Raw genomic sequence first — 27,051 nt, 5'->3', positions numbered from 1 at the left:
GGCCCGGGTTCCACCACCAGCATCAAGAGAAAAACCACCAACCTCGACCTAGCGATGAAGTCCTCGTGGAGGCCACGCGACAGCACGTCACGCCTGTGAACATCCTAAACCTGAAATCCACACAGCTCTGGTCCCAAGCCTCCACAGAGGAGATGTCCAACCTGTCACCTGTGGAGGTCCCCAGGCTCAGTGGGACCTGAACAAGACCTCCCAGTTGTCCACTCCACAGAAAACAAGAACCCCGGATGCAAACGTTTTACTTCCTGAACATCAAACAAGGTCATCACAAACACCAAGACAGCAGAGCCGCTGACAGGGCCTGTAAAGTGCTCAAGTGTCGGACGCCACGAGTCACTGTGAACCCCACCCCGAGAGACAGGCACAAGTGGGTCTTCCTCCCAACTCCCGGAAGGAAGGGCTTGGCTTGGGTTAGGGGACAGGCCTGCGTGGGATTCCCTGGGCATGTGGCGTGTTGTCCCCGGAGAGGACCGTGCTTCTCGGCTCTCCCCGAGGGTTCCCGAAGGTGCCATCTGCATTGAAGTACCACTGGCTGGGGGTCCCCAGGCCTTGGGCCTCTTCCCAGACCTCCTGGTTTATCAATGCTGCCTCTTTACTCGCCTCAGCAGAAAGTTCCAGCACCTGGGAGAAGATCCTGTGAATACAAGAGAATGAATGGAGACGTTCCCCCATGGCCACGACCTAAAGAAACTAGAGCCTCGGAGAGGAACAAGGGGCGGCCACGTGGGATCCCAGCGCAGCCCAGGCAGGCCTGAGGAGGGCCAGAGCTCAGCAAAGCCCGACAGCCCTCAGCGCCACGGGGAGCCGAGCCAGGAACTCGGGTTGCCAGAAGCCCCGCTTTACCCTGTGACATGGGACGGCACTTGCTAAGAACCTGCACACGCCCTCCACAGTCGTGGGACTGTCTCTGGATGACGCAGGAGAGCTGTACAACGTACGTGCCTGAACAGCTGTTCTACTGTGTGATTTAGGAAACCGTGACTCAAGTCTGTGCATGTTCTGTGCGGATGCAGTTGTTTAAAGAATATTTCGACCTGCGGTTGGCTACATCTGCAGACGTGGGACTCAAGGACAGAGGGCCACAGCCATGAACAGAACGGAGTCCCGGCCCTCAGGCCACCAGTGATACTAGACCTGCACATTTAACCTTCCACCTGGGACCCTCACCCTCCGTAAACCTTTGGTGTACCCCCTGATTTTGTCCTAGCGCCACACATGGGAGAGAGAAGTGCCATAGAGGTGACAGCTGTTTCTTATGAGTCCCTTTAAACCTTCCAGGCATCTCAGGAACTGTACGTGCGATTGTGAAGGAAGAGGAAACAAGGTTCCTTTTGTCTTGTTGTGCGGTGCTGAGGAGGGAACCCAGGACTCGCCCGTGCTAGGCACTCGCTCTACCCCTGAGCCCCAGCCCCAGCCCCAGCCCCTTCTATTTTGTTTTGAGACAGGGTCTTGCTCAGTTGCCAGGTTGGCCTTGAACCTGCAACGCTCCCACCTCAACCTCCCCAGGACCTGAGACTACAGGTACGGGCCACTGCGCCAGGGGAACAGGTTCTTTTCTGGAAGAACCCCTGGCTGGAAGGGTGACCAGAGGTCCTTAGCGAGGCTGCTATACCCTGTGGGATGCGGGGCTGGCGCCCCAAGGCCACGTGCTCTGCACAGGCGGCCGGCTGCTCCGCTGGGCCTGGGCCTTTTCTGTGGTGTTTATAGCTCAGCAGGAAGTTGGGAAAGCACCCTCCAGAGCCGGGAGCAGCCCAGGGCAGCACTTGGCCCAGGTGCTCAAGGCCCCGCTCCTGCCCCAGCTCAGCAGAGAACAAAGACCAGAACTCAAAGTGCGCTGGGCTGGTCCAAGGTCACCTGAATGCTGGACACGGATGTGACACCCTTCCCATCTGGCTGCTTGGGACTTATAGGGACTCTTGAGAGGTGGGTCTCAATTCTTCTGTGGTCCCCCTCCCTGCCTTGCTGGTCCCTGGTGCTGTCACTCTAGTCTCCATCTGTGACATCTGTGACCCCTTTGCACCTGGCATCCCGTTCTCAGAACTGACTTGAGCTAGAAAATGAACTCCAGGCTCCTGGACAGACGGGTGCCCACAGAGGATGACACCTGCTGGCCGCTCCCCTCCTGCAGAGGCCTGGGAGGCTGCCCGGCCCCAGCCCTGCTCCCCTCCTGCCCTGGGGGCCCAGCGGTACCTCCGCAGCTCCAGGTCTTTGCTCGAGGTGGCGTCCCTGAGCTCGTGCAGCAGGGCCAGTACCTGCTCGTTCTCCTCAGCACTGCCGACGCCGAGTTCCCCCAGGAGATGGTGGGTGGTCTCCAGGTCACGCTGCAGAGCATCTGGAGGGGACGGAGCTGTCAGTGGGGGATCAAGGGACGGGCGCATTGAGTGTGGGTGGCTTTCCTCAGTGCACTGTGAGGCTGGGGCCATCACTGCGACACACTGAGGGGCCGTGGGAGGGAGGAAGACAGCTGCGCCCCGGCCTGGACAACCCACAAGGCAGGTGTCGGAAACTGGGTCCCCGAAGCAGGGATGCTGCGAGGTGAGGAGGCCCAGGGACCTCATAACAGCACCCACTGCAGAGGGGCTTCAGGGTACGGCCAGTCTGATCCCGGGTCCCCCCACCCACCCTCTGCTCTTCCACCATGAGACCAGAAAGCCCTCGCAGGATGCGCCCCTTGGTACTGGACGTCCCTGCATCCAGAACCACAAACCAGTGTATACACTGGTTCATCATAAGTGACCCCAGCACCGTTACAGCAGAAGCATGTGGACTAAGCCAGCCTGGGGTCGCGTGGCCAAGGTCGTGGGACAGGCATGTCCACCAGGTGGGCAGTCACTGCAACACCACTGTGGTGCCCCACAGAGACCACTGCAGCCCGTGACAAAGCTGTCCATGAGACGGCTGTGTCTGGCATCCTCTGGCCAGGCCCAGGCCACTTACTATTAGCTCTCTGTCCCTCTTCCCTGTCCTCAGCACCTCTGTAAGCATGAGCAAGGGACGCCTGTGGCCGTGGAGCACATGCCACCTGTGCTGAGATGGCACGTCACAGGCAGGCCAGGTTCACTGCAGGACACGTTCTGGGAAGCTTCCAAGAGCCTTATAATTGCACGTCCTCTTCTGCTTCCTGTTGTGGACCGAACCATGTCCTCCAAACAGGATGCTCAAGTCCTAAGCTCAGGGACCATGAAGTGACCTTAACTGGACATTGGATCCTTGTGGATGTCACTGAGTAGAGATGAGGTCAGCAGGCGGGCTCCAAACAATGACCAGGGACCTCCAGGAGGGGGAGGTTCAGTTAGAGACACTCAGGAGAAGCCACGTGAAGCTGGAGCCAGAGACTGCAGTGTCATGGCCACAGGAAAGGGACGCCGGGCGTTGCCACCAACATCAGAAGCCAGGAGAGAGGCCTGGAACAGATGCCCCCCAAGTCTCTAGAAGGACCCAGTCCTGCCAACACCTGGATTTCAGACTCTGGCCTCCAGGACTGAGGGAACACACTTCCCTTGTGTTAAGCCACCCAGGCCTGCGGTCATTTGTTCCAGCAGCTACAGAAAACCCGCTGTCCCTGGTCCAATGCCTGGTGACCACTTAAGGCACATGTCAGAGACGGAGCCAAGAATGACAGTGTGGGGTGACCAACCATAAAACAGAACCCCAGGCACTGATTCTCAACCGGGAAGGGAGGGCTAAGTCACATGCGGCCGTGGAATGGGCATGTGACCCGTGTGTTCTTCCTACAAAGAGAAACGCTCATGAGAATTGGGACGGTAGCACTCGCCTATAATCCCAGTGGCGCAGGAGGCTGAGGCAGGAGGATCACAAGCTTAAGGCCAGCCTCAGCAACTTAGTGAGACCCTGTCTCAGAATAAAAAAGTAAAAAGGCTGGGGATGCGGCTCAGTGGTAAGGCGCCTCTGGGCTCAATCCCCAGGAAGCCCCTCCATAAACAAAGGAAGAAGAAAAAAGAAACGCTCACAAGACGGGGAGAGAACGCAGCCCGCGTACGTACAGACACGCACGCAGCAAGTGAGCCGGTCACAAGTCTCAGGATGCATGACAAAACCATATGTCCCAGGGGCACCTGTACTCCAGCTACTCCAGAGGCTGAGGGGGGGACGCCTGAGCTCCAGGTCGAGGCCAGCCTGGGCAACGCAGCCCAGTGAGAACCATGAAGGCTGCGGTGGAGCTCGGCGGTACTCGCTTGCCCACCAGGCACCCTGGGTCCCATCCCTGGCACCAAACAAGAGTTACACCACAGAAAAGGCTGGGAGAGCAGGCCACCAGCAGGTGCTCTCAGTCCCGGGGAAGCCCTCCTCCTTGACTTTAGGGAGGTGGAGGGGCGCATCCTGGGCCCCTGCAACGCGCCTGGACGGACACCTGACCCACCGCGGGTCTCACCCTGCCCTGCAGCTTCCAGGCTCGCCAAGGCCTTCAGACAGATGGAGGCCCCGTGCAGGACAGGAACTGGTGACTTTCAAGGCACATTTTTAGGGACCCAGGCTCAGGGGACGCAGCTGCCCTGTGGACACCTTTCAGAAGGAATGGAGGTCCCCCTGGATCCCACAGCCCTGGGCTCCAATCCCAGCCCCGTGGCCTGTGCAGGCCGAGACCCTGGAGGAAGCACAGCCTCGCTGGCCCCCAGGGCCCTGTCACTCCATGGCGAGAGGGTGCCCGTCGCACTGGCACCAGAGGGCAAAGGTTGCGGGCACATGGGAAGCACTGCCATGCTGGGGTGGGTCTCCCCGCTGCTCCCCCCACGTGGCGCCATTTCCTACCCAAGAGCTGGTGCCCGTCTCCCTCCAGGTGGATGGACTTCAGGGGCAGCTCATGCCTCGTGGTGTCCAGGGCTGTGGCGAACGTCCTGTACTGCTCCTTAAAGCGCTCACACACCGCCTCGAAGGGGCCGAGCAGCTCCATCTGCAGGAGGCGGAGAGGGCTGTGAGGAGGCCCTGGGACATCAGTGGGGAGTGGGTTTCCTTTTTTTTTTTGCTGGGATGGAGCCCAGGGCATCGGGCCAGCTAAGCGCGTGCCCCACCACCAAGCCACCCCTCCCGTCCTCGGGCACCACAGTGCAAGCCTGAGACGCAGCCCCGTCCTTCCACCAACCCCCAGGGGTCCTGGTGCCCAGGAAGCCTCTGAGGGTGCAGCAGGCCCCCCCTCACTCTCTGCGGCCAGGGGGCACCAGCAGATCCAAGGAGGCCTGGGCTCTTCACACAAAACCACGTCCACCATTCTCTGTGTCCCAGACCAAAGGCTCGACTGGGATCACAGACCACTCAGCCCAAAACACCCGGACCACCCAGCCCTGGCGCTCAGCCCGCTTTCCCGTGTACACAGGCCAGGTCCTCTCTGGGCTGCGAGACGGTGTGTCTGTGCACTGAATCATCTTTTCCTTGCACTAAGGCTTCGTAAGGACAGGAACCTGTGTGTGCTCAGCCCCAGGACCTGGCTGCAGGGTGCTCACAGGCACACACTGGTGTTACGAGCTGAACCGATTTGTATCTGAAGTCCTAACTCCCAGGATCTCGAGACGTGACCTCATTGGGAGACAGGGTCTTTAAAAAAGTGATGCTCCCCAAGAAGGTCAGCAGGTGGGCCCCCATCCAACATGACTGGGTCCCCCAAAAGGGGAAATCTGGACACAGGGAGGACACATGAAAAGACAGCTCAGCCAGGGACAGAGGCCGGCACAGACCCTCCCTCATGGCGCCGGGCAGAGCTGCCCTGCCAGCACCCGGCTCCCAGCCTTTGGTCTCCAGACCAGAGAAGAACAGCACTCAGCTGTCAGACCACCACAGGAGACTCACGCTGGGTGAGGCCTCCTGTCCCGGGTCTGGCTCTGGGTTCCCAGGGTTGGCTGTGTCCTTCCCTGGCACGGACACCTTTGTCCCGGTGCTGACCACACCGCATGGATAGAGAGTGTCTCCTGCCAGCACCCTGACCCTGCAGGGTGGGCCAGAGCATGTGCTCCTCTAGTCACACAAGACTGGCCGGCGCCCAAGGACTGTGCACTGGTGGGGAAGGGACGGGTCCCTCACTGGCCCTTGCTCCATGTTATAACCTGGTCCTCTGGTCCAGTCCTGTACCCTGCCATCAGAGGCCAGTCCCGCACCAGTGTTCCCGGTGAGATGACCCCACCGGGAACCCTCTGCTCGGAGCCGTGGTCACATGTCACTCACACCTGACCTGGGCGTCGAGGGTCTCGGCCAGCTCCCGGGTCCTCTGGCAGAGGAAGAGCCTGCGCCGCAGCCCGTGGGCCTGCTCCTGCAGGGCCGCCGCCTCCCTGCACACAAGTTCCAAGTTCCTCTCCGCCTCCTCCTCAAACTCAGCAAGACTGTTCTCCATCTGTTCAGTGGAAACAGGAGCTCAGGCCGGGGACCCCTGCTGCAGTTTATGGAGGTCCCCGTGCACACGTCACGTGGGAACAGGTTGTCACCTTCAGCGTCAGCAGGCTCAGCAGTAACGTCTGGGATTCCATCATCTCCATCACTTCTGTTGGCTCCTTGAGAAAAAGACCAAGACCCTTTTGAATCCCAAGAAATTAAAGCCAGCTCGCTTCCCTCGAGCAGAACCCACACCTACAAGCACTTTTTTTATTTTATAAAGTATTTTGTTTTAGTTGTAGGTGGTCACAATACCTTTATTCTATTTTCACGTGGTGCTGAGGATGGAACCCAGGGCCCTGGACGGGCTGGGTGAGCGCTCTACTGTTGAGCCACAACCCCAGCCCCCCTACAGGCACTTTCTCCATTAAAAAAAATAGTTTTCTTTTGTGGGGTTGGGGACGGAACCCAGGGCCCTCATGTGCTCAACAAGTCATCTGCCACTGAGCCACGTCCCCAGACTTTTTTTTTTATTTTGAGGCAGGGTCTTACTAAGTTGCTGAGGCCGGTTTGAATCTGTGACCTTCCTGCTTCGGCCTCTGGGGGGGCTGGGCTTACAGGTGTGCACCATTTATTTAGTCTCTGGGAGCTGTGCTCTAGAGAAGGAAGAGAGAGGGCTGGTGACCTCCCGAAGCAAGGAGATGGAGAGGGAATAGCCAGGCAGTAAGGGGAGGGCCACGGACCAGGCACTAAACCGGAACTCCTGCCCAAACTCCCATCCAGGCCCTACAGAGACCATGGCCCAGCCGTCCTCCCACCAGGGGACGGCGCCTGGCCTCTACCCTTGCCTAGCATTGCCCTAGCGCTGAGAAGGAGCCAATATTTTTGTGTGGGGGACAGAGCTGGGGATGGAACCCAGGGTCCTGCATGTTGGGCGAGTGCTCTACCCCTGAGCTGCACCCTTGCTTCCAAATACCCATAAATGCAACCTCTGCGATGGACCTAAAAACGTCTGTGGTCTCGTTTTGCTCTTGCAGCCCTGGGCCTCGGGCAGCAGCTGTGGCAGGGCCAGCACTAAGTCAGAGGGCGCAACCTGCTGGCAGCTGCTCTTTCACCTTGGACACTAACCGGGTTCTTTTTCCGCGGGGCAATAAATGACGTTGACTCGGTTTTCTTTGCCATGGTCTTTTCCAGCTGTGGAGTCCTCCTGACCATGCTCCTGTCTGAGACAAAGAGGGGTCTTGGAAGCTGAGCAGCACAGCTCATCCCACCACCCTCTGTAAGCCGGAAATGCACTGAATCCGCCTCCCCCGCAGCCCAGCTGAGCCACACGGCACACTGCGGCAGAGGCGTCCCCTGTGGTCCTGGCACTGACTGGAAGCTGTGTCCTGCTGCCCAGCATCACAGGAGAAGACTGAACTGCACATCACGTACCCCAAGAGAAGATCCAGATTCAGTGTGTACTGGCACCATCATGAACTTGAGAAATCCTAAACCGAACCACAATGCGGGGGCCATCTCTACTTTGGAAGCCCCACTAAGACCCACAAAAACCCAGCAGGGACAGAGGAGGTGAAATGAACCATTTACCATTAATGGCGGAGAGATCCAGGTCAGGCGGGGCCGTGCCATGCCCTTCCAGCAGCGTGGACTGCAGGTCTCCCTTCACGGTTCCGCTGCCATCTGCGGTCCAAACAGGAACCCCCAAGTCAGCACCAGGGGCAGTGAGACACTCAACGTTTGCGTCAGGGAACGTTGGCAACCTGTTGTACGATACCACTCGCTTCCAAATACCCAGCTTCTGCCTAGTGTAGGAAAGGCTGATGTACAGCGGAAATTCCCAGCCCACCTGAATATGTGTTTTAAACACAGGCTGAGATCCCTTATCTGAAGTGGCTGGGACTGGATGTGTTTAGGATTTGGGATTTTGGAACATTTGCGTATACAAAATGAGATATCTTGGGCCTGGGACCCAAGTCTAAATGCAAAACTGGTTGATGTTTCCTATGCACCTTAGACACACAGGCCAAAGGTAACTTCACACAATATTTTAAAAAATAATCTTGGGCATGAAAGAGTTTCACAGTGTAGAATTTTCCCATTGTGGTGTCACACTGGTACACAAACAGTGTCGGATTTTGGAGTACTGCAGATCTCAGACTAGGGACTGCTCAACCTGTAATCTAGAAGAGACGTTCTTTATTACAAAAAGATGCAAAGAAGCCCTTCCACTTGGTGTGCGAGATGCTCAAGATGTGACAGTGTCATCATCGGGCCGCCTCCTGCCCTCACCATCCTTCCTCTGCAGCTTCTGGACCGTTCATTTTCCCGGGAGTCCCTTTGTCTTTTTTTAGCCTGGATTTAAAATGGCCAAACTGGGCTTCCCGGGCTGAGAGCAGCGGTGCTGCCCAGCATGCTGCAGTCACTCAGGGCTCGGGACACTGCGAGCGCCACCAGATGGTCTGAGCAACACACCGTCAGCTTGGAACTGAGCAGGAGGCCATTCAATGAGCCACGCAGCTGAGAAACTGGATGCGACATCGAGGAGAGGAGAGCCCAGTGGTGTGGGTTCAGGCTGCTGCGTCTGGGCTCATGCTGAGGCCTGACCCCAGGGGACAGCACTGAGGCGGTGGGGCTTTAGGAGGACTGATTTCTGGACTCGTCCTCATGAGAAGGGCTGACATAAAGCAGGTCACCACTGTGTCCTCTCCCTCTCCTCCACCTCCCACCATGCGTGGAGCAGCACGGGGCCCTCACCTGAAGCCAGGCCATATGCTCTTGGACTTCTGGAACTGTGAGTCAAATCAACTTCGTTTTTAAAAAATGATAAATTACCCAGGCTCAGGAATCCTGTTACATCAACAAAAAATGGGACTAGCACCATCCAGCCTGATCCCTGCTCTGCAATTTTTATAATGAATACGCGTCACATCCACAATCAGAAAAACTAGAAACTGCTCCTTCTGTTTGGTGGCAGCTTCTAGGAGATGACAGGAGAGTCCCTCACTGCTTCCAGCGCAGGAGATGAGGAAGGCCGACCCAGGGCAGCGAGGCGCAGGAGGATGAGGCTCCCCATCCTGTATGCCCCCGAGAGTGCCGGTGGGGACACAGATGTGTACTCAGGAGCCATCGCTGCAGGAAAAGCCTCGATGGCAGAACAGCTCTTCTTTGGGGCCACACAGGAAGGAAGTGGCCTCCCTACCTCCCCGCCACCCCTCCTCACCTCCGCGCGTGCCCCTAACCTGTCCTTGATCAAACGCTGCCTGGCTCCTTCTTCAGTGCTTCCCAGAAAGAACGGGAGCCCCCACACTGCACGCTTCAAAACAAAGTCCCCACCGTGCCCCCAACCCCGAGGCCCAGGGTGTGTCCCACCTTTGCTCTTCTGGAGCAGGGTGGCTTTCCTTCCACCTTCAGGCACCTTCCCGCTGGCTTTCAATGCATCTGCTGCAGGAGCCTGTTCCAAGAACATGTGACATTCAGAGGAGGAGACCGGGCTGGAAGTGTGGCTCAGAGGTACAGCACGGGGTTTGACCCCCAGCACCACAAAACACAAAAGAAACAAACAAAACAAAAGGACAAGACCCTTTCCCTCCCGAGAGGGAGCCCTGGAAACACCTGAACTGGTCCCTGCTCTTTTTTGAGGCAAAAGAGAGATTTAGGAGTTTTGAAATTTTATCTTTATATACAGGATGTACAAATTTTGTCAAAATGGGGACACTCACATGCACAGCACATGGTTTGCACATTATATCTTTGGTATGGCAGGTGACAGGGGATGGATTTTTTCTGTATACTTTTCAGTATTTGCTTATTTTCTGGTGAGAACATATTACTTGGTCTTTAAAAAAAAAAAAAGTTTTTATGCAGGTATTAATCTTCAGAATTACCAAAAATAAGCATGCAATTTACCCAGTGCTGCTCTTATAATCCTAATGACAAAAAGCAAAACAAAACCACAAACAAACAAACAAACAAAAAACACAACACACAAACCTTCTACAGGGCTAGAGAAACCAGGTGAGGCAGCGCGTGCCCATAACCACAGCCACTTGGAAGTCACGGCCAGGCTGGGCGACGTGGCCCATCTCCAAATGGAAACTAAAGGGCAGGGAAGCTGCTCAGACAGGCTCAGTCCAGTGCTGCCCAGAACAGACAACAAAAGCAACAAAGAAAGAAACCCAAAACAAACAGCCCCCCCAAGAGAAATTACAGACAAACAGGCTGGAAAAGAAAAAATAAGACTCACTTCTTTTCTCGGGAGGTACCGGGGCTTGAACTCAGGGACACTCGACCACTGAGCTCCACCCCAGCCCCATTTTGTATTTTATTTAGAGACAGGGTCTCACTGAGTTGCTTAGAGTCTCCCTGTTGCTGAGGCTGGCTTTGAACTCTCGATTCTCCCGCCTCGGTCTCCCGAGCTGCTGGGATGACAGGCGTGTGCCACCGTTCCCATCCTAAGACTTATTTCTTAAAGACATGATTCTTCACATAGAAACCCCCAAACTTCCTCAAAATCATGATCAAAACTAAGAAAGAAATGTACCAGGTGTGATGGTTCATTTTGTGTGTCCACTTGAACGGCCACGAGGTGCCAGTATCCTGGGTGTGGCCCCCCAACATGAATGGCCACTGCCAGCCATCCTGAGGGCCTGAGCAGGGGCAGAAGGTGACAGGGAATTGGCTCCTCTGCTTCCTGCCCGTCTGACTGAGCTGGGACATCTCACCTCCTCCAGGCCCTGGACTAGGATTACACCACCCACACCCTTAGTCCTCAGGCCTCTCATCCCACACCAGGTGACAACACCAGATTTCCTGGGTCTGGTGCTCGCAGACGGCAGCAGATCAAGGGACTTCTCAGGCTTTATCATTACATGAGAGATTTATTCATTTACTGTAATAAATCTCTATGTAATAAATACAAATACAATGTGAATTATACACACATACATAAACATAAAATATATCTCCTGATTCTGTTTCTCTGGAGAACTCTAACACAGCAGGTTGCAGAACACAGAGTCAATGTGAAAAATGGATCCTCTCTCTAAGCAAGGAACAAGTTTGGAATCTGAAGTTAAAAGTACCACGTATCCATTCATGTCTATGCCAAAGTGCATTCTACTGTCAAGAACAAAAACCCCATGGGTAATAGCACTAAACACCAACAAATGTTTACATACAAACCCAATAAAAATGTGTAAGATCTAAACACTGGAAAGTACAAAGCACTATTAAAAAAAGTCCAAGAAGAGCTAAGTAAACGGAGAAGTTCGCCACGTCCACGGTCCGGAAGACTCCGTGCTATTCGGATGGCCTTCTCCCAACATTGATTCTGACGCCATAGTCAGAATTCCAGCCAGAGTTTTGCTGAGAAAATGAAAAACTTATTTTAAATGTTCCACAAAAAGGCAGAAAGACGAAACCATTTTGCAAAGAACAGAACAGGAGGTTTTAATCTACCTGATTTTAGTTAAGGACAAAGCTACTAAGCAGCCGCGGCAGTGGGGACTGCTGTAAGGAAAGACCACAGACTATCGAGAAAATGGAGCCCAGAAATGACGCGGACACGAATGGCACCTGATCACTCAAGAGATAAGAGCCTCGATTTACACAGGAGGCTGAGGCAGGAGGATTGGGAGTTCAAAGCTAGCCTTCGCAACTTAGTGAGGCGCTAGGCAACTCAGTGAGACCCTGTCTCTAAATAAAATACAAAATAGGGCTGGGGATGGGGCTCTGTGGTCGAGCACCCCTGGGTTCAATCTCTAGTACCAAAAAAAAAAAAAAAAAAAAAAAGAGGTGATAAGACAACGGGGAAAGGAAAGTTATTTCAGCAGCTGCAGCTTGAACTGGACACCCACACACTAACAATGGGACTTTGATTCCCACATGGCAGGATATGGGAAAACTAAATCAAAATGTATCAGACCTAAATGTTAAACCCAAGACCATAAATACCTGCAAGAAAACTCAGGACACAACCTTTAGGTTGGCAGGGACTTCTTAGATAAGACATAAAGCACGACCCATAAAAGCAGAAACTGAGGCTGGCCTTCATCACAGTCCAGCCCTCTCCCTCCTCAAAGGCGCTCAGGAGAGCGACAGGCCGTCGTGGACTGTGAGGATGGTCTCACCCTGCGTGAAGGGCTGATTACAGAAAGAACCCTTGCGACACGGCAACATTTAGAAAACAACCCAACTTTAAAACTGGCAAAAAGTTTGAAGAGACAAGTCACCAAAGATATAACAATAAGGATTGGGGCTGAGACCCAGAGCAGAGCGCTTGCCTAGCACGTGTGAGGCACTGGGTTCGAACCTCAGCACCATATATAAATAAAAAACAATACAGGCATGCTGCACCTAAACTACAGAAAAGCAAATTAAAAAAAGATATAAGAATGACCAATAAGTACATGAAAATATGCCTAGTACCAACTGCTATGGAAATGCACATCAAACCACAGTGAGACACCCTCCACACCCAGCAGGACTAAGATTTAAAAGAAAACACAACACGACACCTCTCCTATGTGCCTGGTGGGATGTAAAATGGTGCAGCTTTTGTAAAATTAAGCACACACACCTCCAACGAGCCAGCCACCTTGCTCCTGGGAAAAATGAAAACACGTCCACCCAAACACAGAGAGAGGTTTATACAGGCGAGACGTCCCTAACCCCCAAATCAAAAATCCAAAATGAGTGCCAACATGGTGCTCAGAATGTTTCAGGTTTCAGATTTTCTGATCATGGGGGTTCAACCCATAAAGCCTCTCCAAATATTCTAAAATGTGAAAAACTCCAGAATCTGAAATACTTATGGTCTCAAATAGTTCAGATAAGGGATACTCGGCCAGTCGTGGGTTTGCTCATGATCGCCAAAATGGAAAACCAGCGCCTCTGGACCAGCGAAGGTGGTCCCTCCACACAGCGGCACTGACGCAGCCCTAAGAAGGAAGTGACCACCATTGAACACGACATGGAGGGCGGCGGGTGCACCTGGGGGCCAGAAGCCGGAGGCCTAAGGCCGCCCACCACGCCCACCACTGACCCGGCCTTCTGGAAATGGCTAACCGCAGGACCAGAAAGCAAGTCTGTGGCTGCCTGGGGGCAGGAGAGCGGAGGCTCCCCCAGGGCGAGGTTGGGGTGCGCTGCTTTCTCTGCACGGTGGAGAAGGTTCTGAGACTGCGTTATCAGGACCTGCAGAGCCTCATGCTGAGCAGGGGGAGGTGACTCTGTTAATTAATCTTTGATTTTAAAAATGGGGGGAAGAAGAAGAAAAAAAGAGAATGCTCTGGAAGCTCTAGATCGACACCGTCCACAGACACACGGGGGCGCTGTAACAAAGTTTTCAAGGCAACGTAGACTTGTGACTGTGGGCTGTGGCCTTTGTTGAAAATCACTCCAAGGAGGGGAACCCCGAGGGACAAAGTTGCCTTTTTCCTCAAGCGACATCTCATGTCACATTCTTAGGAACCTGCCACCCACCACCCACCCTGTACAGAGCATGGGGCAGGTGGCAGAAATGAGTATTTAACTGAATTTTGTGCATCACAAACCGAGATTTAGAAAGCAGAGGAGCAACCCAACTTGCCTTTCACCATTTCTTCGTAGGTTCCACTGAAACAGAGTGTGCAATTAGGTGATGTGCTGACTTTTCAGTAACCTCACACAAGCACGTTCATGTGTGGTTAAGCATCTTCCGTGAAGGTGTGAAGGCTTCACTGAGTGGCTACATGGTAGTTTGCTAAACTCCCCTCTAATAATGGGTAAGAGAAGCACGTCGCTCCTCCCATGGTTTTCCTCCAAAACACGGCAGGTCTTTTTTAAAAAAATGCTTAGCTAGGGCTGAGGTTGGAGCTCAGTGGCAGAGCGCTTGCCTAGAATGTGTGAGGCACCGGTTTGATTCTCTGTACCACATAAAATAAATAAATAAAATCTACAACTAAAAAAAAAATCTTTTTTAAATGCTTAGTTATAAGCCCAGGACTGCTTCAGAATCCTAAAAGTGATCCACAGTGAAAATAATGAATGGAAAATTTCAGAAATAATTCTTTTTTTAAAAAATATTTTTTTAATTGGAGTCAGACACAATACCTTTATTTTATTTATTTATTTTTATGTGGTGCTGAGGATCGAATCCAGTGCCTTGCACGAGCTAGACAAGCACTCTACCACTAAGCCACAACCCCAGCTCTAGAAATAATTCTTAAGTTTTAAAATTTTGTCCTGTTCCAAGTAGCATGATAAAATCCCACACCATCCTGCTTGGGATGTGAATCATCTGTCCGGTGTATCCACATAGTATACACTATCCACCTGTTAGTTACTTGTCACTTACTAACAATCTCAGTTTTCAGACTGCCTGCTGCAGTATCACAGTACTTTTGTTCAAGTAACCCTTATTTTACTTAATACAGCCCTAACATGCGTGAGTAGTGATGCAGAGAAGGTACTGGGGCAGAAAGCAGGAAAGGACAGATGAATGCTGGTATTACCTGCAAAGCACTGGTGGTCTTGAACTAGGGGTGACTAATGTACTGGATAGCAAGGCAAGAACAATTTGTTTCAATCAAGATCATGGTTTTACAAAAGGAAATCTTACAGCAACTGTTCACTCACAACAAAGACTCATAATTGTGTATGGAGGGGTGGAGATCTCAGAGGCACCTAGACAAAGACCCCAAAATGCTTCCTTAAGGACCAGGTTGAGACTGGCTCACATGACTTGACTCCAAATTCCAAGTGACTCAGACCTATAGTCAGAATGGGTTCAGACGTTGAATTGAATATTTTATTACCTTTTTACTTGTTTTTTTCTCATACTGCAAATATCGAGACTCGACCACTCTTCCACCTGTGGAGGACACACTGCTGGTTTATAACGAAATCAACAAAGGACTGTGTAAACCCAACACATACCCAGTCTCCCACATGATCAGCCCTCGCAGCTCAACAACAGGAAGAAGAGGAAGTACTCCTTCTGCTCCTCTCAGATCATGCCCTGCAACGTCCTCAAGCATAAATGGGACACCAACCACATGCAAGAACATTGATTGGACACATACTGTATGCAGGTCCTTGAGCTAAGGTGGAGCCACAGAGTTCTGGAGCCAGGATCCAAGAAGTTCAAGGAGAGGACTCTGCCCAAAAGCTAAAGCAGCAAGTGCACTCAAGTGGGGGAGGGGAAGGAAGAATGAATTTTCACTGAGGGCCTCCTCCGTGTCCCATGGCTCAGTCCTGTGGATGTGCCCCTAGGAGTCCCTTCCCCTCTCTGGGTGCTACCACCCACTCACAGTACCCGGCTCACTTCCTCATACACCAAGCTCAGGACCCTCCCTGAGACACTCAGAGCCCAGGTCTTCTGCAGACACAGTAGAATCCCCTGGGGACGGCCCTGCGGCTTTCTCACTAGGTCTGTTCCTGCCACCCCGTCCGCTCAGCTTAGACCGCCCGGGCCACCTTGCTCTTCTGCCCACAGCACCCACCATGGTCTCTGCATCTCATTAGGCTGCTGACGCTCCCTCCCGCCCGCCCTCTCTCCCCTCGGGCTCCCCGGGGGTAGGGATGTTTGACTGCTACACTCCACGCCAGGGGTGGAGCCGGTGCTCAGAAATACATCGAATGAATGAAGCTGCACTTTTCAGAGGTGCCTTCAGAGAGCAGTGATTTCCCTTTGTACTGAAGAGACTCTGGAGGGTGACAGCGCCAACATCACAAAGCCTGATAGTCTGACTGGGCGAGACTGTGACTTCAGCCACATCTTCATGCGACACTGGATTCTGCCACAGGGCCTGGGGTGGTAGCTGCAATCTCCAGAGGAAAGGAGGCATGCCCACGGTTAACGGGGAGCCCAGAGTCTGTCCAGGAGCTGGGTAGTCACCAGGGCGCCCCCGAGGGGGGGGACAAGCGGTACTGTGAGCAGAGCTCGGAGGACTGGGACAGGTGGGTGCCAGGGGCAATTCAAAGCCATTCTCATGGTGCAGGCACCTAACTAACCATCAAGGCTAAATCCAGGTGGGATACAGGGACAGAACCAAGGCACACTGAGGGGCTGTCAGTGGACAGAGCAAGAGGCAGGGCCAAAGGACACTGCCAGTTCCCAGGAAGCAAGGCCATCCTGCATGGAGTCTTCGTAATACCTTCAGCAGTTCTGTTCAACTGGAAGGATCTAAGGCTCTGGCTGTCACAGACAGTGGGGACACAAGTTTCCTGTGCCCAGAAAACTGAAACAAACCGCTTGTTGTGGACAGTGGAGGCCTGATGGGAGCAACCTTACGTCGACAGGCAGGTCTGTGGAGAGGCCGTGGCGGAGCGCTTGCCTAGCATAGGCAGGCCCTGGGCTCCATCCCCAAGAGCAACACGGAGAAAAACCACCAAGCTCTCACACGACCCCGCCTGCAGTTGGAACTAAAATTCAGTCGAAGCTGTCTGAAGAGCTGCTGCCACTTGGCACCCACCGAGGAGGTCCTTACCTCCAACTCAGGAGACCCCAGGTCTACTGTCCACACTGGGCACTGCCAGGGGTCAACAGGGTGGGCGCTGGAAACAGTGAGGCCAGACGCACAGGTGGGCACTGGACACACGGGCATGTTTTCACAGTGCGAATGCAGACTGGCTCTAGGCGAGGGCAACTCGGGCTGTCCACGCCCGTGTTATCAAGGGATGTATCCTGGACAAACCCCCGGGGATGCTCATGGCTAAAGCACCCCGATGCCCAAAGTGACCACTGCAGTGACCTCCCACACGTCCCAGCTGCAGTGCAGAGATAACTAGACTCAGAATCCCCTGAGTGTGACTGTGAGGAAGTGAAGCCACCGCCCCCTTTCTCCAGCCTGTTTTTTCCTCCCCGACCCAAAACACTTAATGAAACAACAAAGCACTTTTTAGATGAACAGACCCTCATGGTGCTCACCCTGTGCTCTTTTTCCTCTTGGCTTGGCACCGCTAGTGGGGTTGGGAGCAGCGGCGGAAGCCTTCCTGTAAGACAGGGGAAAGGTCTTGTTCATCTCGTGGCACAAGAAGCACAGAGGAGGCGGCAAGGAGCTTGCACCAGCTGGCAGCCAGGGTTTCCTGGGGACAGCCCAGTCCCTGTGCTGCCCAAGGACAATCTTAGTGAGGCTGGGCCACCTCAACAGGAAGCGAGGCAGTCACGGTCACATGGGCCTCGTGGTGGAGCCAAATTCCTGGGCTGATAGAGAATGACAGGAGCTTTGGGGGAGAGAGGGAATTTTTAAGTGTGAAGATCTCAAATTAGCCACGGGTTTACTCATTCCTCAGATGTTTATGTGCCTACTGTATGCTCCTGAAGATACTGTGCTGAACAAAATGCAGAGTTCCTTCCTGCAGAGGGACAATCTGTACCTTCCTTATGAGGCAGGTCCAGAGCGGGTAGAAGGGTATGAAAAGCAAAGAGGGTTCATTTATGGCAGAGGACAATCTGAGACGAGGATTCAGTAGGGCCTGGAGCAGGAAAGGAAGAAGGTGGACAGGGTATGAAGTCGGGGAGGTCAGAGTAGGGCCAGGCTGGAAGAGTTCTCAGTGTGGGGCTGGGGTCTTGGACCTGTTCCTCTAAGTCAAGGCGGGCAAGCTTTCTCTACGGGCCGCACAGTAAACCCGCGCCTCTCTGTAGGCCTCGTGGCTGAACAGTCACGGATGGCAGAATGGAATGGGCGGGCTGTTTCCAATAAAACTTTATTTACAGACGGAGGCATTTTATGTAATCTTCATGTGTCCCAAAATAATCTTTTGATTATAAACAACTGTTTAAAAATGCAGAAATGATTCTCAGCTCACCAGCTATACAAAGAAGGGGTGCTCTGGCCCCCACCCGAGCCTGCAGAAGGTGGAGCCCTGCTGTGGGCAACAGGGAATTGGGATTGGGAAAGAGTTTGAAGCAGGAGCTGGACAATGTCGCAGGGATGTTGCATGAAGACCACTGGCAAGTAGCAGGAAAATGGTCTCTGAAGTTCTAGAAAGGACAGGGGTCCCTCTGCTGTCGCCCCCTCACTGTGCCCCAAGGCCAGTGTTACTAGTTGGCCTAGGGTGTAAAACACCACAAACTGGTGGCTTGCACAACAGACTTTTTTTTCTCAGAAGGTTGAGATCTGGGTGCTGGTGAGGCTGGTTTCCTCCACCGGCCTCTTGGTGCCCGAGTGGCTGCATGTGTGTGCTCACGAGGCCTCTCCTTCATGAGTGTGTGGAGAGTGTGACAGGAAGCACCCTAGTGCCTCTACCTATAAACACACTAATCCTACAGGATCCGACGACATTATAGACCCTACATGCCCAGGATGAGCTCCGTCAGAACTGACACCTGGCACCACATGTCCATAGTGCCCAAGTTGAGGGCCCCTGGAGTGACAATTGGAAACACAAGACTGAACACAGAAGGAAATCTTAGAAAGTGCTTCAAAACTCCTTTAAAGAAGTAAGAAAGCTGGCCTGGGGTTGTGGCTCAGTGGCAGAGCGCTTGCCTTGCATGCGTGAGGCACTGGGATCGATCCTCAGCACCACATAAAAATAAACAAATAACATAAAGGCATTCTGTCCATCTACAACCACAAAAAAAAAATTTAAAAAGTAAGAAAGCCACAGTATTATTCAGCCCTAAAAATAAATGATACTTTTTAATAAGGATGAACCTTGAAAATATTATACTGAGTAAAAAGAAAACTAGATACCAAGACCACGTAGGATATGATCCCCTTACATGACATGTCCAGAATTGTAAAGCTCCAGTATTTGGGGCGGGGCAGGGAGAGTGACTGCTCCTGGGGACCAGTTTCCTTTTGAAGTGATGGAGAAACTCTAATCCAGGAGATGGCTTCACAGACTGTGAATGCGCTGTGGGGCGGTTCACTTCATGCTACTGCATCCCACCTCCACTTAACACCAGAGTGAACAAAGCCTGATGCCATAGGAAAGAAGGGGCCTTGGGACAGGAATCGCTGACTAATCAGCTGAGCGGGTGCAGGAGAGTCGGGGATGGGCCAGAACCAGGAACCCAAACCAGCAACACTGGAGGAATCAGAGGGGACAGCGCAGAGTCCCTCCAGGCTCTGGATTATGGTCAATCTTCCAATTAAATAGGGCAAGGGGAGGTGGTGGAAACGTCCATGACTGCTCCCACTGGCCCACGTCATTTCAGTTTGTGCAGAGGACGATAAACATTAGCAGTGAACACAGGAGATGAGCACCGCCTCAGGAATTTGCCCATCGTCTATTAAGTGTGCGATCTCTTTCTTGTTCCCGCTGGGGGACCCTGGGCAAGCGACCTACCCTCCCTGAGTGTCTATTATATCCTCTATAAATGGGGAGCACAGAATAAAGAGGTTGGAAGGATGAAAGGAGATGCTTAAGTGGCCGCACAGCTCACAATGAAGGACCACACTGTTCCACGGGGCGTCTAAGCTTAGCCTTCAAGGCTGAATGGCATCGTCAGCTGCATTTCGCAGAGAAGGAAAGTGAGGCACAGAGAGGTCAAGCCACTTGCCCCAGGTCACCACGCATTAAAGCGGAGGGCGCGGGACTCGAACTCGTGGCCCTGCCCAGTGCCGAGTTCCCGACCGTGCGCAGCAGCCCCAAGTCTCCGGGACCTCATGGGACCTGCACGGTTCCCACGGGTCGGATCTGGACTCGTTCCAAGGTTCCCCCTCACCAGCTCCGCTGCCCGTTAGCCCGGCCCTAGGCCAGGCCGGTCCCTCTGACTCCACAAATCCAGACCCGCGGCGCCTCAACTCACCCGGCGCCGCGCCCCGAAGAATCCGCCATTTTCCCGCCTTCTACTCAAAGGCCAGCTCTCCAAGGCTGGGCCCGCCCCCGCGCCACGGGTTGGACCATCATGCGGAGTTGCAGGAGGGGTGGCCACGGGCCGGGAGGAGCTAGCCGAGCGCGAAGCCGAAGTCCTCTGCTCGCGAGCCTCCCTCTCCTCGCCTCGAACAGTCTCGCCCACCACCTCTGGGAGGCGGTGGCCGCGGCCGACGGAAGGGGCGTGGCCTCCTGGCGCCCCGCCCACATGCGCGCTGGCGTCACGCCCCATCCCCGCCCCTCCGGAACCCGGAAGTGGGAGCGCGCGGGGGAGCGGCGGGCGCGGCGGGGCGGAGCGGCTGGAGAAGCGGCGGGCGGGCTGGCGGGTGTCCGGGCGGAGACCCGGCCCGGGACCGGCGGCGCGCGGCGGCCGAGGCCCAGGTGAGTTCCAGGCGGCTGTGGGTTGGGTGCTCAAGTTCGGAGAGTGCACGGGGAGCAGCCGCTGAGAAAAGGGACGGAGTTGAAGGCTAATGAGGGACGCGACGGTCGGGGTCCAGGGGGCGGGAACGAGGCTGGGGGTCGTGGAGAGGTTGCGGGGTTGGGTGGAAGCGAGACGAAGAAGGGAAAAGTAGATAGGGATGGAGCTGGTGAGGCAGCTTGTGGGCGTGTGGGGGGGTGAGTCTTGTGGCTTTGAGCAGCTTCTCCGAAGAGGACGTGGCTTAAGTGGTAATTGGGGGGTCGCAGGAAACGGGGCTGGGAGCGGGGGAAGACGAGGAGGCGGAGTTGAGAGGCCCAGACTGGGCGAGGGGGCAAGGCCCGTGCGGGAACAGCTGGGGTGCGGTCGCGGGGAAAGGGTACGGGACGGTCCTGGGGGCTTCTGCTCGCGACCCAAGCGCTAAAGGGTGTCTGAGTCAGCGGCGCCTGGCACCCAGTGGGCGCTCAGTAAGTGTGAGAGGTTCTGAACTTCTGGTGCGGCGGGCTGGCTTTTGGGAAGGGAAGAGAAGTGGGGACTGTATGGAAAGAAAAAAGGAGAGAAGCCAGGGTAGGTCGAGGGAGGGCCTGGGGAGGCGGGAAGGGGAGAGGAGGGAAAGGGCTAGACTAGTACTGTGTAGCTGTTGGAGTGCAGCCCCCTGGAGGTTTGGCCCCCCTTCCCCTCTTGATTGATCCCCTTTCTGACTTCACACCCAGCAGCTGGGTGATCTGGAGGGGAGTCCCAGCGCCTCTGGGTCTGTCTCCCAATCTTGGAAACTACACCACTCTCTTCTGAAGACAGGACTAGCCAGATTCTGGGGTCCCTGAGAGAGCAAACAAGGTGCCTTGGGGACGCAAAATGTGTTTCAGAAGTGAAGGTGCTTGTATGCAGGGGTATAAGCACTTCCTCGGAGCTGCATCCTCCTTGGACTTAAATGGGTAAAACGACTTACAGGAAATCTTTCCCCCGGAGGCTGTGAGCTCAAGGGTAGAGGCCCAGTAGCCCTGCACCCTCCCTTCTTTCCTGGGTGCCCCCCTAGACCAAGGTTCTTTAAGAGAAGGTCCCTCCATGATTCTTTGGGAGCTAGTAGAGACATTTAACTTGCAGCCTGAGAGTCCCCAGGGCATTTTTGTGGTCTTGGAGTCTCCAGAATCAAGGTGTCTAGAAGCAGCTGGAGGTGACCTGAGCAACTGGAAAGTTGTGTCCTGGGTCTGTTTCTGTCTGCTCTGGCAAGTGCCTCCAGCTTTGTGGTTCTGATGGGCATTATCTGTGATCTAACAGAAGAGAGGCCAGGTTTACAGCTTACTTAAGAGATGCATCTGGATAGTTTGAATACAAAGAAAGCCTTAGATAACCTATTCCAGAATGTTCTAGCATTTAGGGGAAAAGGCTTTCAGCCTTGCTTGCTCCAGGATACACAGTTATAGCCCACAGCCTTGCCTCCTGGGAACATTGACTGTCGCTTTCTCTGGCTAAGACACCCCAGTGAACAGGGCTGGATCTTCCCATCCCATGGCCATACCTTTGCCTCCTCCCTGAACCAGGAGCCTGGCCCAGTGGGGTCTCATGAGAAAGCACTGTTATGGTCTGGTCTCAGGCAAGTCTCTTTCCCTGTTTCTTCACCTGCAAAATGAATGGATGGGCTTCCATCAGCATTTTTCAAAACCCAGCCCCTGTTATTACCTGTGTGTCTCCTGAACACACCCTCCCTCAGATTTTATGCAGCCTCCATCTCTCAAATTCCCAAGACAATGATTTTACTTTTGTTCAGCTTCCTACTCTGCTCTTTTATGTTCACAAATGATTATTAATTGCTTTTTTCAACCTTTTTTATCGTTTGTTTATGTAGTGTTGGGGGTCAAACATAAGGCCTCATGTATGCTAGATGAGCACTCTACCACTGAGCTACACCCCTAGCCCTTGTCTTCCAAGTAGAAAATCAGTGTGTTTTTGCACAGTGCACCCATTCCCAAAGGTTTGGACCTAACTATCCAGTTGGAAATCCCTGGGAAAGACCCTCCCTCAAGTTCAACTTGGTGACTATAAATCAGGTGGGGACTTGGGAATCTCCCTGTAAGTCTGTAGGATCTGTTTTCTTTCCCCAGCAGGGACTCATTGACTTGGTGCTTCCCTTTGCTCATCTCTCCCAGGTTGTATGTGTTGGGTCCAGAATTCAGTTAAGCAAGAGTTGGTTGTGCCAGGTACTTGACTGACACCCAAGGACAGCAATTAACCCTCATTTGCTGGAGGAGGGCCATTTAGTGTCTCCCACATAGAAAGAGTGGAGTTCAGATCAGGTGGTCTATGCAGTGACAGAGGGGTCACAATCTGTCCTGGGTCAGGATCAGGGATGGCCAACATAAGCTTTGGGAGAAGGGGGATTCCAACAAGTTTCCTCGGAAGAGGTGACTGGCCTTGTGCCAGACTTGGAAGGACGTCAGGGTGTTAAACCGAGCAAGGAAGACAGACTTGCATAGGCAGCTCCTTTGAAGCCCTGCCCTTTTTGAGCACCTGCTATAATAGATGCTTTTATTGGTCCCTGTTCTCTTGTTCTACCAACCACCAGCAAAAGGTTTCATTGGTCCTGTTTTCCTAAAATAGGCCCAGGTAGGTGATGACTTCCGAGAGAGTTCTCTGAGCTTTTTTTCTAGAATGTAAAGGATCATAAGTAACCTTAAATTGCTGCAGACCAAATCTCTAGGGCAGAATTTCTCAACCGTGCCATCGTTGACCTTTAGGGCTGGATTGTTCTTTTCGGTAGGGACCGCCTGGTGTGCTATGGGACGGTGAGCAGTGCATCCCTGGCCTCCACTTTTTAGATGCCAATAGCATTTGCTTCTCTACAAGTTGTGACAACCCCATATCTCTCCAGATGTGTTCCCTGGAGAAACGCAAAATAGCCCCTGGGGAGAACTGATGCTCTGTACTAAAATCTGGTTTCCGTCCAGGGCCCACTATGGCCTCGGGGGTCTTTGGTGTGCGTTCTACTCTCGCCACGCTGCTTCCTGGGGTGGCAGTGGGAGAAGACACCCGCCCCTGAATTCTGCTGTCCAGTCAGTTCTTTATCTGGAGAGTGGTTCTGACAAAAAGGAGGAACTGTCAGGAACAGACGACAGGGGAGATAGGGGAGCACCCCCAGGATGGACAGGCGAGGAGGAACTGGCAGGGACAGTGGGGGCCATTGTCTTGCTCTTCTTTGTATCACCACTGACCTGGATTTCTGGAGGCACCGTCCTCATCTGGGAACGAACAGTGACTTTTCTTCTGAGATTAGAGATACTAGATTCTCTTCTCAAAAGCTACTTTGCAAGTTGCCCCGGATAAGTGCGCCTTTTGTAAGCCGCCCTATCTCCTCCCGTGTGCCTCCAGATGCCCATCCGTTCCCAAGCACACACTGTTTAGTTTTTGTTCTTGTTGCATGCATCCCTCCTCACTGTCCCAACCACTGTGTCCCCCCCCAACCCCCCAGGCACTGACCGTGACATGGCTGCTTCACCTCTGATGTCTCCCCCCACTCTGATGCTCCCTTCTGGGTGCTGCCCTGTGCCCTACCCATCAGCCCTTTGTGCATCCAGCATCCCCAGCCCAACTGTGCCAGGCAGCCCCTGCTCGGCCCGCCATTCAGCCAGCCCAGGCGTGGCCTCCCTGCAGAGCAAGACAGGCCCTTCTCTTCTGCCCTCCTCATCGTCCGGCGTGGCAGAACAAAGGGCCCTGTCTCTGCACCAGCCCACCACCACTGGGGGCGGCTCAGAGGAGCCCCGTTCCTTCTCAGGATTCCTTTTGGCTGGGAAAGAGCCTCTGAGATTAGGCATGTTTAAAAAATGCAGCCGATGAGTTTGGGTTCTACTCATTTCCTAGTCAAGACTTTCTGAGCCCAAGCCCAGTGATAAATAAAGTAGTGATTCAGGGGTTCGGCCTGTGGGTTCGTCGGGGCGATGAATAAGCTCTCCTTGTCTGACTCATTTGTGTGGATCCCAGCTCTGCCCAAGTTCGCGGGCTCGCGTGTGTACGAGAGAGGGAGCCCGGCCGTGGGTACTTCACTGCAGTGGCTGCTGGGTATGGCTTTGCCACGGCTGCCCTAACAAAGCGCCACAGACGGTGGCTTTAACAAAAACTTATTGTCTCATGGTCCTGAAGGCCACATGTCCGAGACCAAGGCGCTGGCAGGTTTGGTTGCTTCTGAGGACTGAGGAGTCTGTCCCAGGCCTCTCCCGTTGACGTCTCCCCACTCCATGTCGTCTTCCTCCTGTGCTTGTCGCCGGCCCAGTTTCCGAGGGACCCCAGTTACATGGATGTAGGTCCACTGTAGTCCTCACTGTAAAGACCATAATTCCAAATAGAGTCACCTCTAAAGGACTAGGACCAGGATTTAAGCAAATGAATATTTGGGGAAAACTCGTATTCCATGATCCCAGGTAAGGGACAACTTTATTTTTAGGTAGTAGAAGAATGTGGGGAGAGAGTCATAGCAGATAAGGTGCATTCATCCTGTCTTGTCACTCATTTAAACAAACCCGTTTAGGGGTGGGCAGGTTGGTTGGCCACGTCAACTTTGGAAGCTCCCTGTTAGGGAATTTTCCAGATTTTATAGTCATACATTGGAGGATGACGAAGTGGCAGGGACCCTGCCCAGGGAGGAGTGAATCTCGAGGGATTTTTGCAAGGGGTCATTTTAGGGCTGACCTTACAGGCTACATGTGCCTTGCAGTGATCCAGATGACACTGACAAATGTGGCATGGGGTGGGGGGCCTCTGTTCTCAGTATTGCCAGGGTCACAGGGAGGAGCTTCCAAAAGCAACTCTGTTGATGGGCTAAAATGGCCTCGAGATCAACTGCTGTCCCACGTGACTGGACAAAAGAGGCTTCTGGAAGGTCTTCAAATCCTTCAGCAAAGGGAAGTGTTGAATTGGGAAGCAGACTCGGAGCTGGCCTGCAGGGGAGGGGAGCAGAAGCAGTCTTCATGTGTTCAGCCAGGGATCACGCCCACAGAAGTCAAGTTAACAGCCCGGCAGCAGGTGACCTTGTGACGGGGCCTGGGCCTGGGTTGCAGGCTTGTGCAGGGAAGAGGAGGGACACCCAAGAACTTGCCCTGTTCTGCCAGCTGTGATGTGGGCTGTGCCTTGGAGGCGGGTGCCACAGGAAGTCACAGCAGCACAGGGATGCTCAGGGCTTTGGCGTGGATCTCCCTGCTTGTTGGTCTGAGCACTCCTCCTCCAACCACGCTGGGGCCAGTGAAACCAGGAGGCGAAGACATGACATTGTCACTCATGCTGGGGCACACACACCAGGTTCCTTAATTGCTGCTTGGAAAGAGCACCAGGGTCCCCAGCTGTCACGTGGAGATGCTGTTTTAAATTAGGGACAGGTGCAAGAACAGGAGCAAAAGGACAGCAGGGAACTTGGTCCCATTCCCCTGGCCATCTCTGGGAGTCTGCCTCCTGGTTTGGCAGGAAGAGGAGAAGGTGGAGGAGGTGTCCTGGCAAGGGCACGTGTGTGGCCAGCCTCCCTCACTCCCTCGCCATAACTGTCATGCAGCCAAGGAGCTGGGGTCAGGCCACGTCCGTGTGTCAGACCCTGAGCCCCCGAGGAGACCCTCAGGTGTGCAGGTGAGCTTCTCATTTAAAGCAGGACTTCTCAGCTAGGCAGTGATGACCTTGAGTGGACTGTTTTGCTGGCGGGACCATCCTACACACTGTAGAATGTGGAGTACCACCCCAGCCCCAGCCACCAAAATGTCCAGACAGCCCTGTGTGACAATTAAATCTGTCTCCAGCTGGGCACCGTGGCCACACTGGTATCCCTAGCTACTCAGGAGGCTGAGGCAGGAGGATCACAAGGCAAGGCCAACCTGGGTCAACTTAGTAAGACCTTCAGCAACTTTGAGACCCTGTCTCAAAGTAAATTACAGAAAGGGCTGGGGCGGCTGGGGCTGTGGCCCAGTGGCAGAGCACTTGCCTGGCACGGTAAAATAAAGGTGTTGTCCATCTACAGCTACCAAAAAGTAATTTAGAAGAAAGGGCTGGGGGTGTAGCTCAGGGGTGGAGCACCCGGGCTCAGTCCCCAGCACTGAACGGGGAAAGCGGAGGAGAGCTCCTGCTGCCTCTCCCGGGACGGGCCAGGTTCGTGACTGTCCGCACTGCCAGTGCTTGGTTTCCAGCGTCCTTTTTGCGTTGTCACTGTTGTTACTCTCCAGGTGGCTTTTTACTTGTGTAAAGTAAAGGGGTTACAGGGGTCCTCTGCCTGCTCAGACCTGCTTTCTGGGTAGCCTTCCACCTCTTCATGAGGAGGCCCACGGTCTCCGGGAAGGGCCCGGAGCCCTGCAGCTCTGCCCTCCACCGCTTCTCCTGGGCCTGGCCCCGCCTCCAAGCACCTGCAGAAGCCACTGGGTGGGATCCCACTTTGACCCAGGCCCCTCATGGTGCGTGTACCACACAGCACTCAGGTGATGTCCTAGTGTCACTCAGGTCCTGGTGCCTCCTGACTCAGAACCCCCAGGGTG

At 54.0% G+C, this 27,051-nt stretch overlaps 2 protein-coding genes across 4 annotated transcripts in view; one reads left to right on the top strand and one right to left on the bottom strand.

The window, feature by feature from the left end:
* Positions 1-268: 268 nt before the first annotated feature.
* Positions 269-20,299, bottom strand: Haus8 (HAUS augmin like complex subunit 8). 2 transcript variants are annotated; one of them, XM_026390001.2, is made up of 11 exons: positions 20,075-20,299; positions 17,246-17,310; positions 15,132-15,187; positions 9,709-9,790; positions 7,927-8,019; positions 7,465-7,559; positions 6,450-6,515; positions 6,200-6,358; positions 4,789-4,930; positions 2,209-2,365; positions 269-652 (listed from the first exon to the last, which is right to left on the bottom strand). In XM_026390001.2, exons 1-11 carry the CDS (start codon positions 20,101-20,103, stop codon positions 430-432), a joined length of 1,167 nt encoding a protein of 388 aa, XP_026245786.1. In that variant the 5' UTR covers positions 20,104-20,299; the 3' UTR covers positions 269-429. The 2 variants fall into 2 exon arrangements, with proteins under 2 accessions (XP_026245786.1, XP_026245787.1); XM_026390002.2 differs by having other exon boundaries at positions 2,209-2,350.
* Positions 20,300-20,439: 140 nt separating this feature from the next.
* The window catches only part of Myo9b (myosin IXB), a 97,262-nt gene continuing 90,650 nt past the window's right edge, over positions 20,440-27,051 (top strand). For both annotated transcript variants that reach the window (XM_077796344.1, XM_077796345.1), the window contains exon 1: positions 20,440-20,520. The gene's annotated coding sequence lies outside the window, so the exon portion shown is untranslated. The remainder of the gene's footprint in view (positions 20,521-27,051) is intronic.

The sequence above is a fragment of the Urocitellus parryii genome, chromosome 3 (assembly GCF_045843805.1).
Source record: "Urocitellus parryii isolate mUroPar1 chromosome 3, mUroPar1.hap1, whole genome shotgun sequence".
NCBI lineage: Eukaryota > Metazoa > Chordata > Mammalia > Rodentia > Sciuridae > Urocitellus > Urocitellus parryii.
The sequence above is the reverse complement of the archived record's forward strand: the minus strand, read 5'-3'. Positions and strand labels throughout refer to the sequence as shown.

Bases quoted from the DNA above. Each gene is read 5' to 3' on its own strand.
- Haus8 (XM_026390001.2), bottom strand. From the start codon at position 20,103: ATGGCGGATTCTTCGGGGCGCGGCGCCGG. The intron at 9,791-15,131 runs GTAATAAAATAT...TTCTTGGAACAG, and splicing joins AGAAAAAAACAAGTAAAAAG to GCTCCTGCAGCAGATGCATT. The intron at 6,516-7,464 runs GTTAGTGTCCAA...CTTTTTCTCAAG, and splicing joins CCCCGCGGAAAAAGAACCCG to GAGCCAACAGAAGTGATGGA.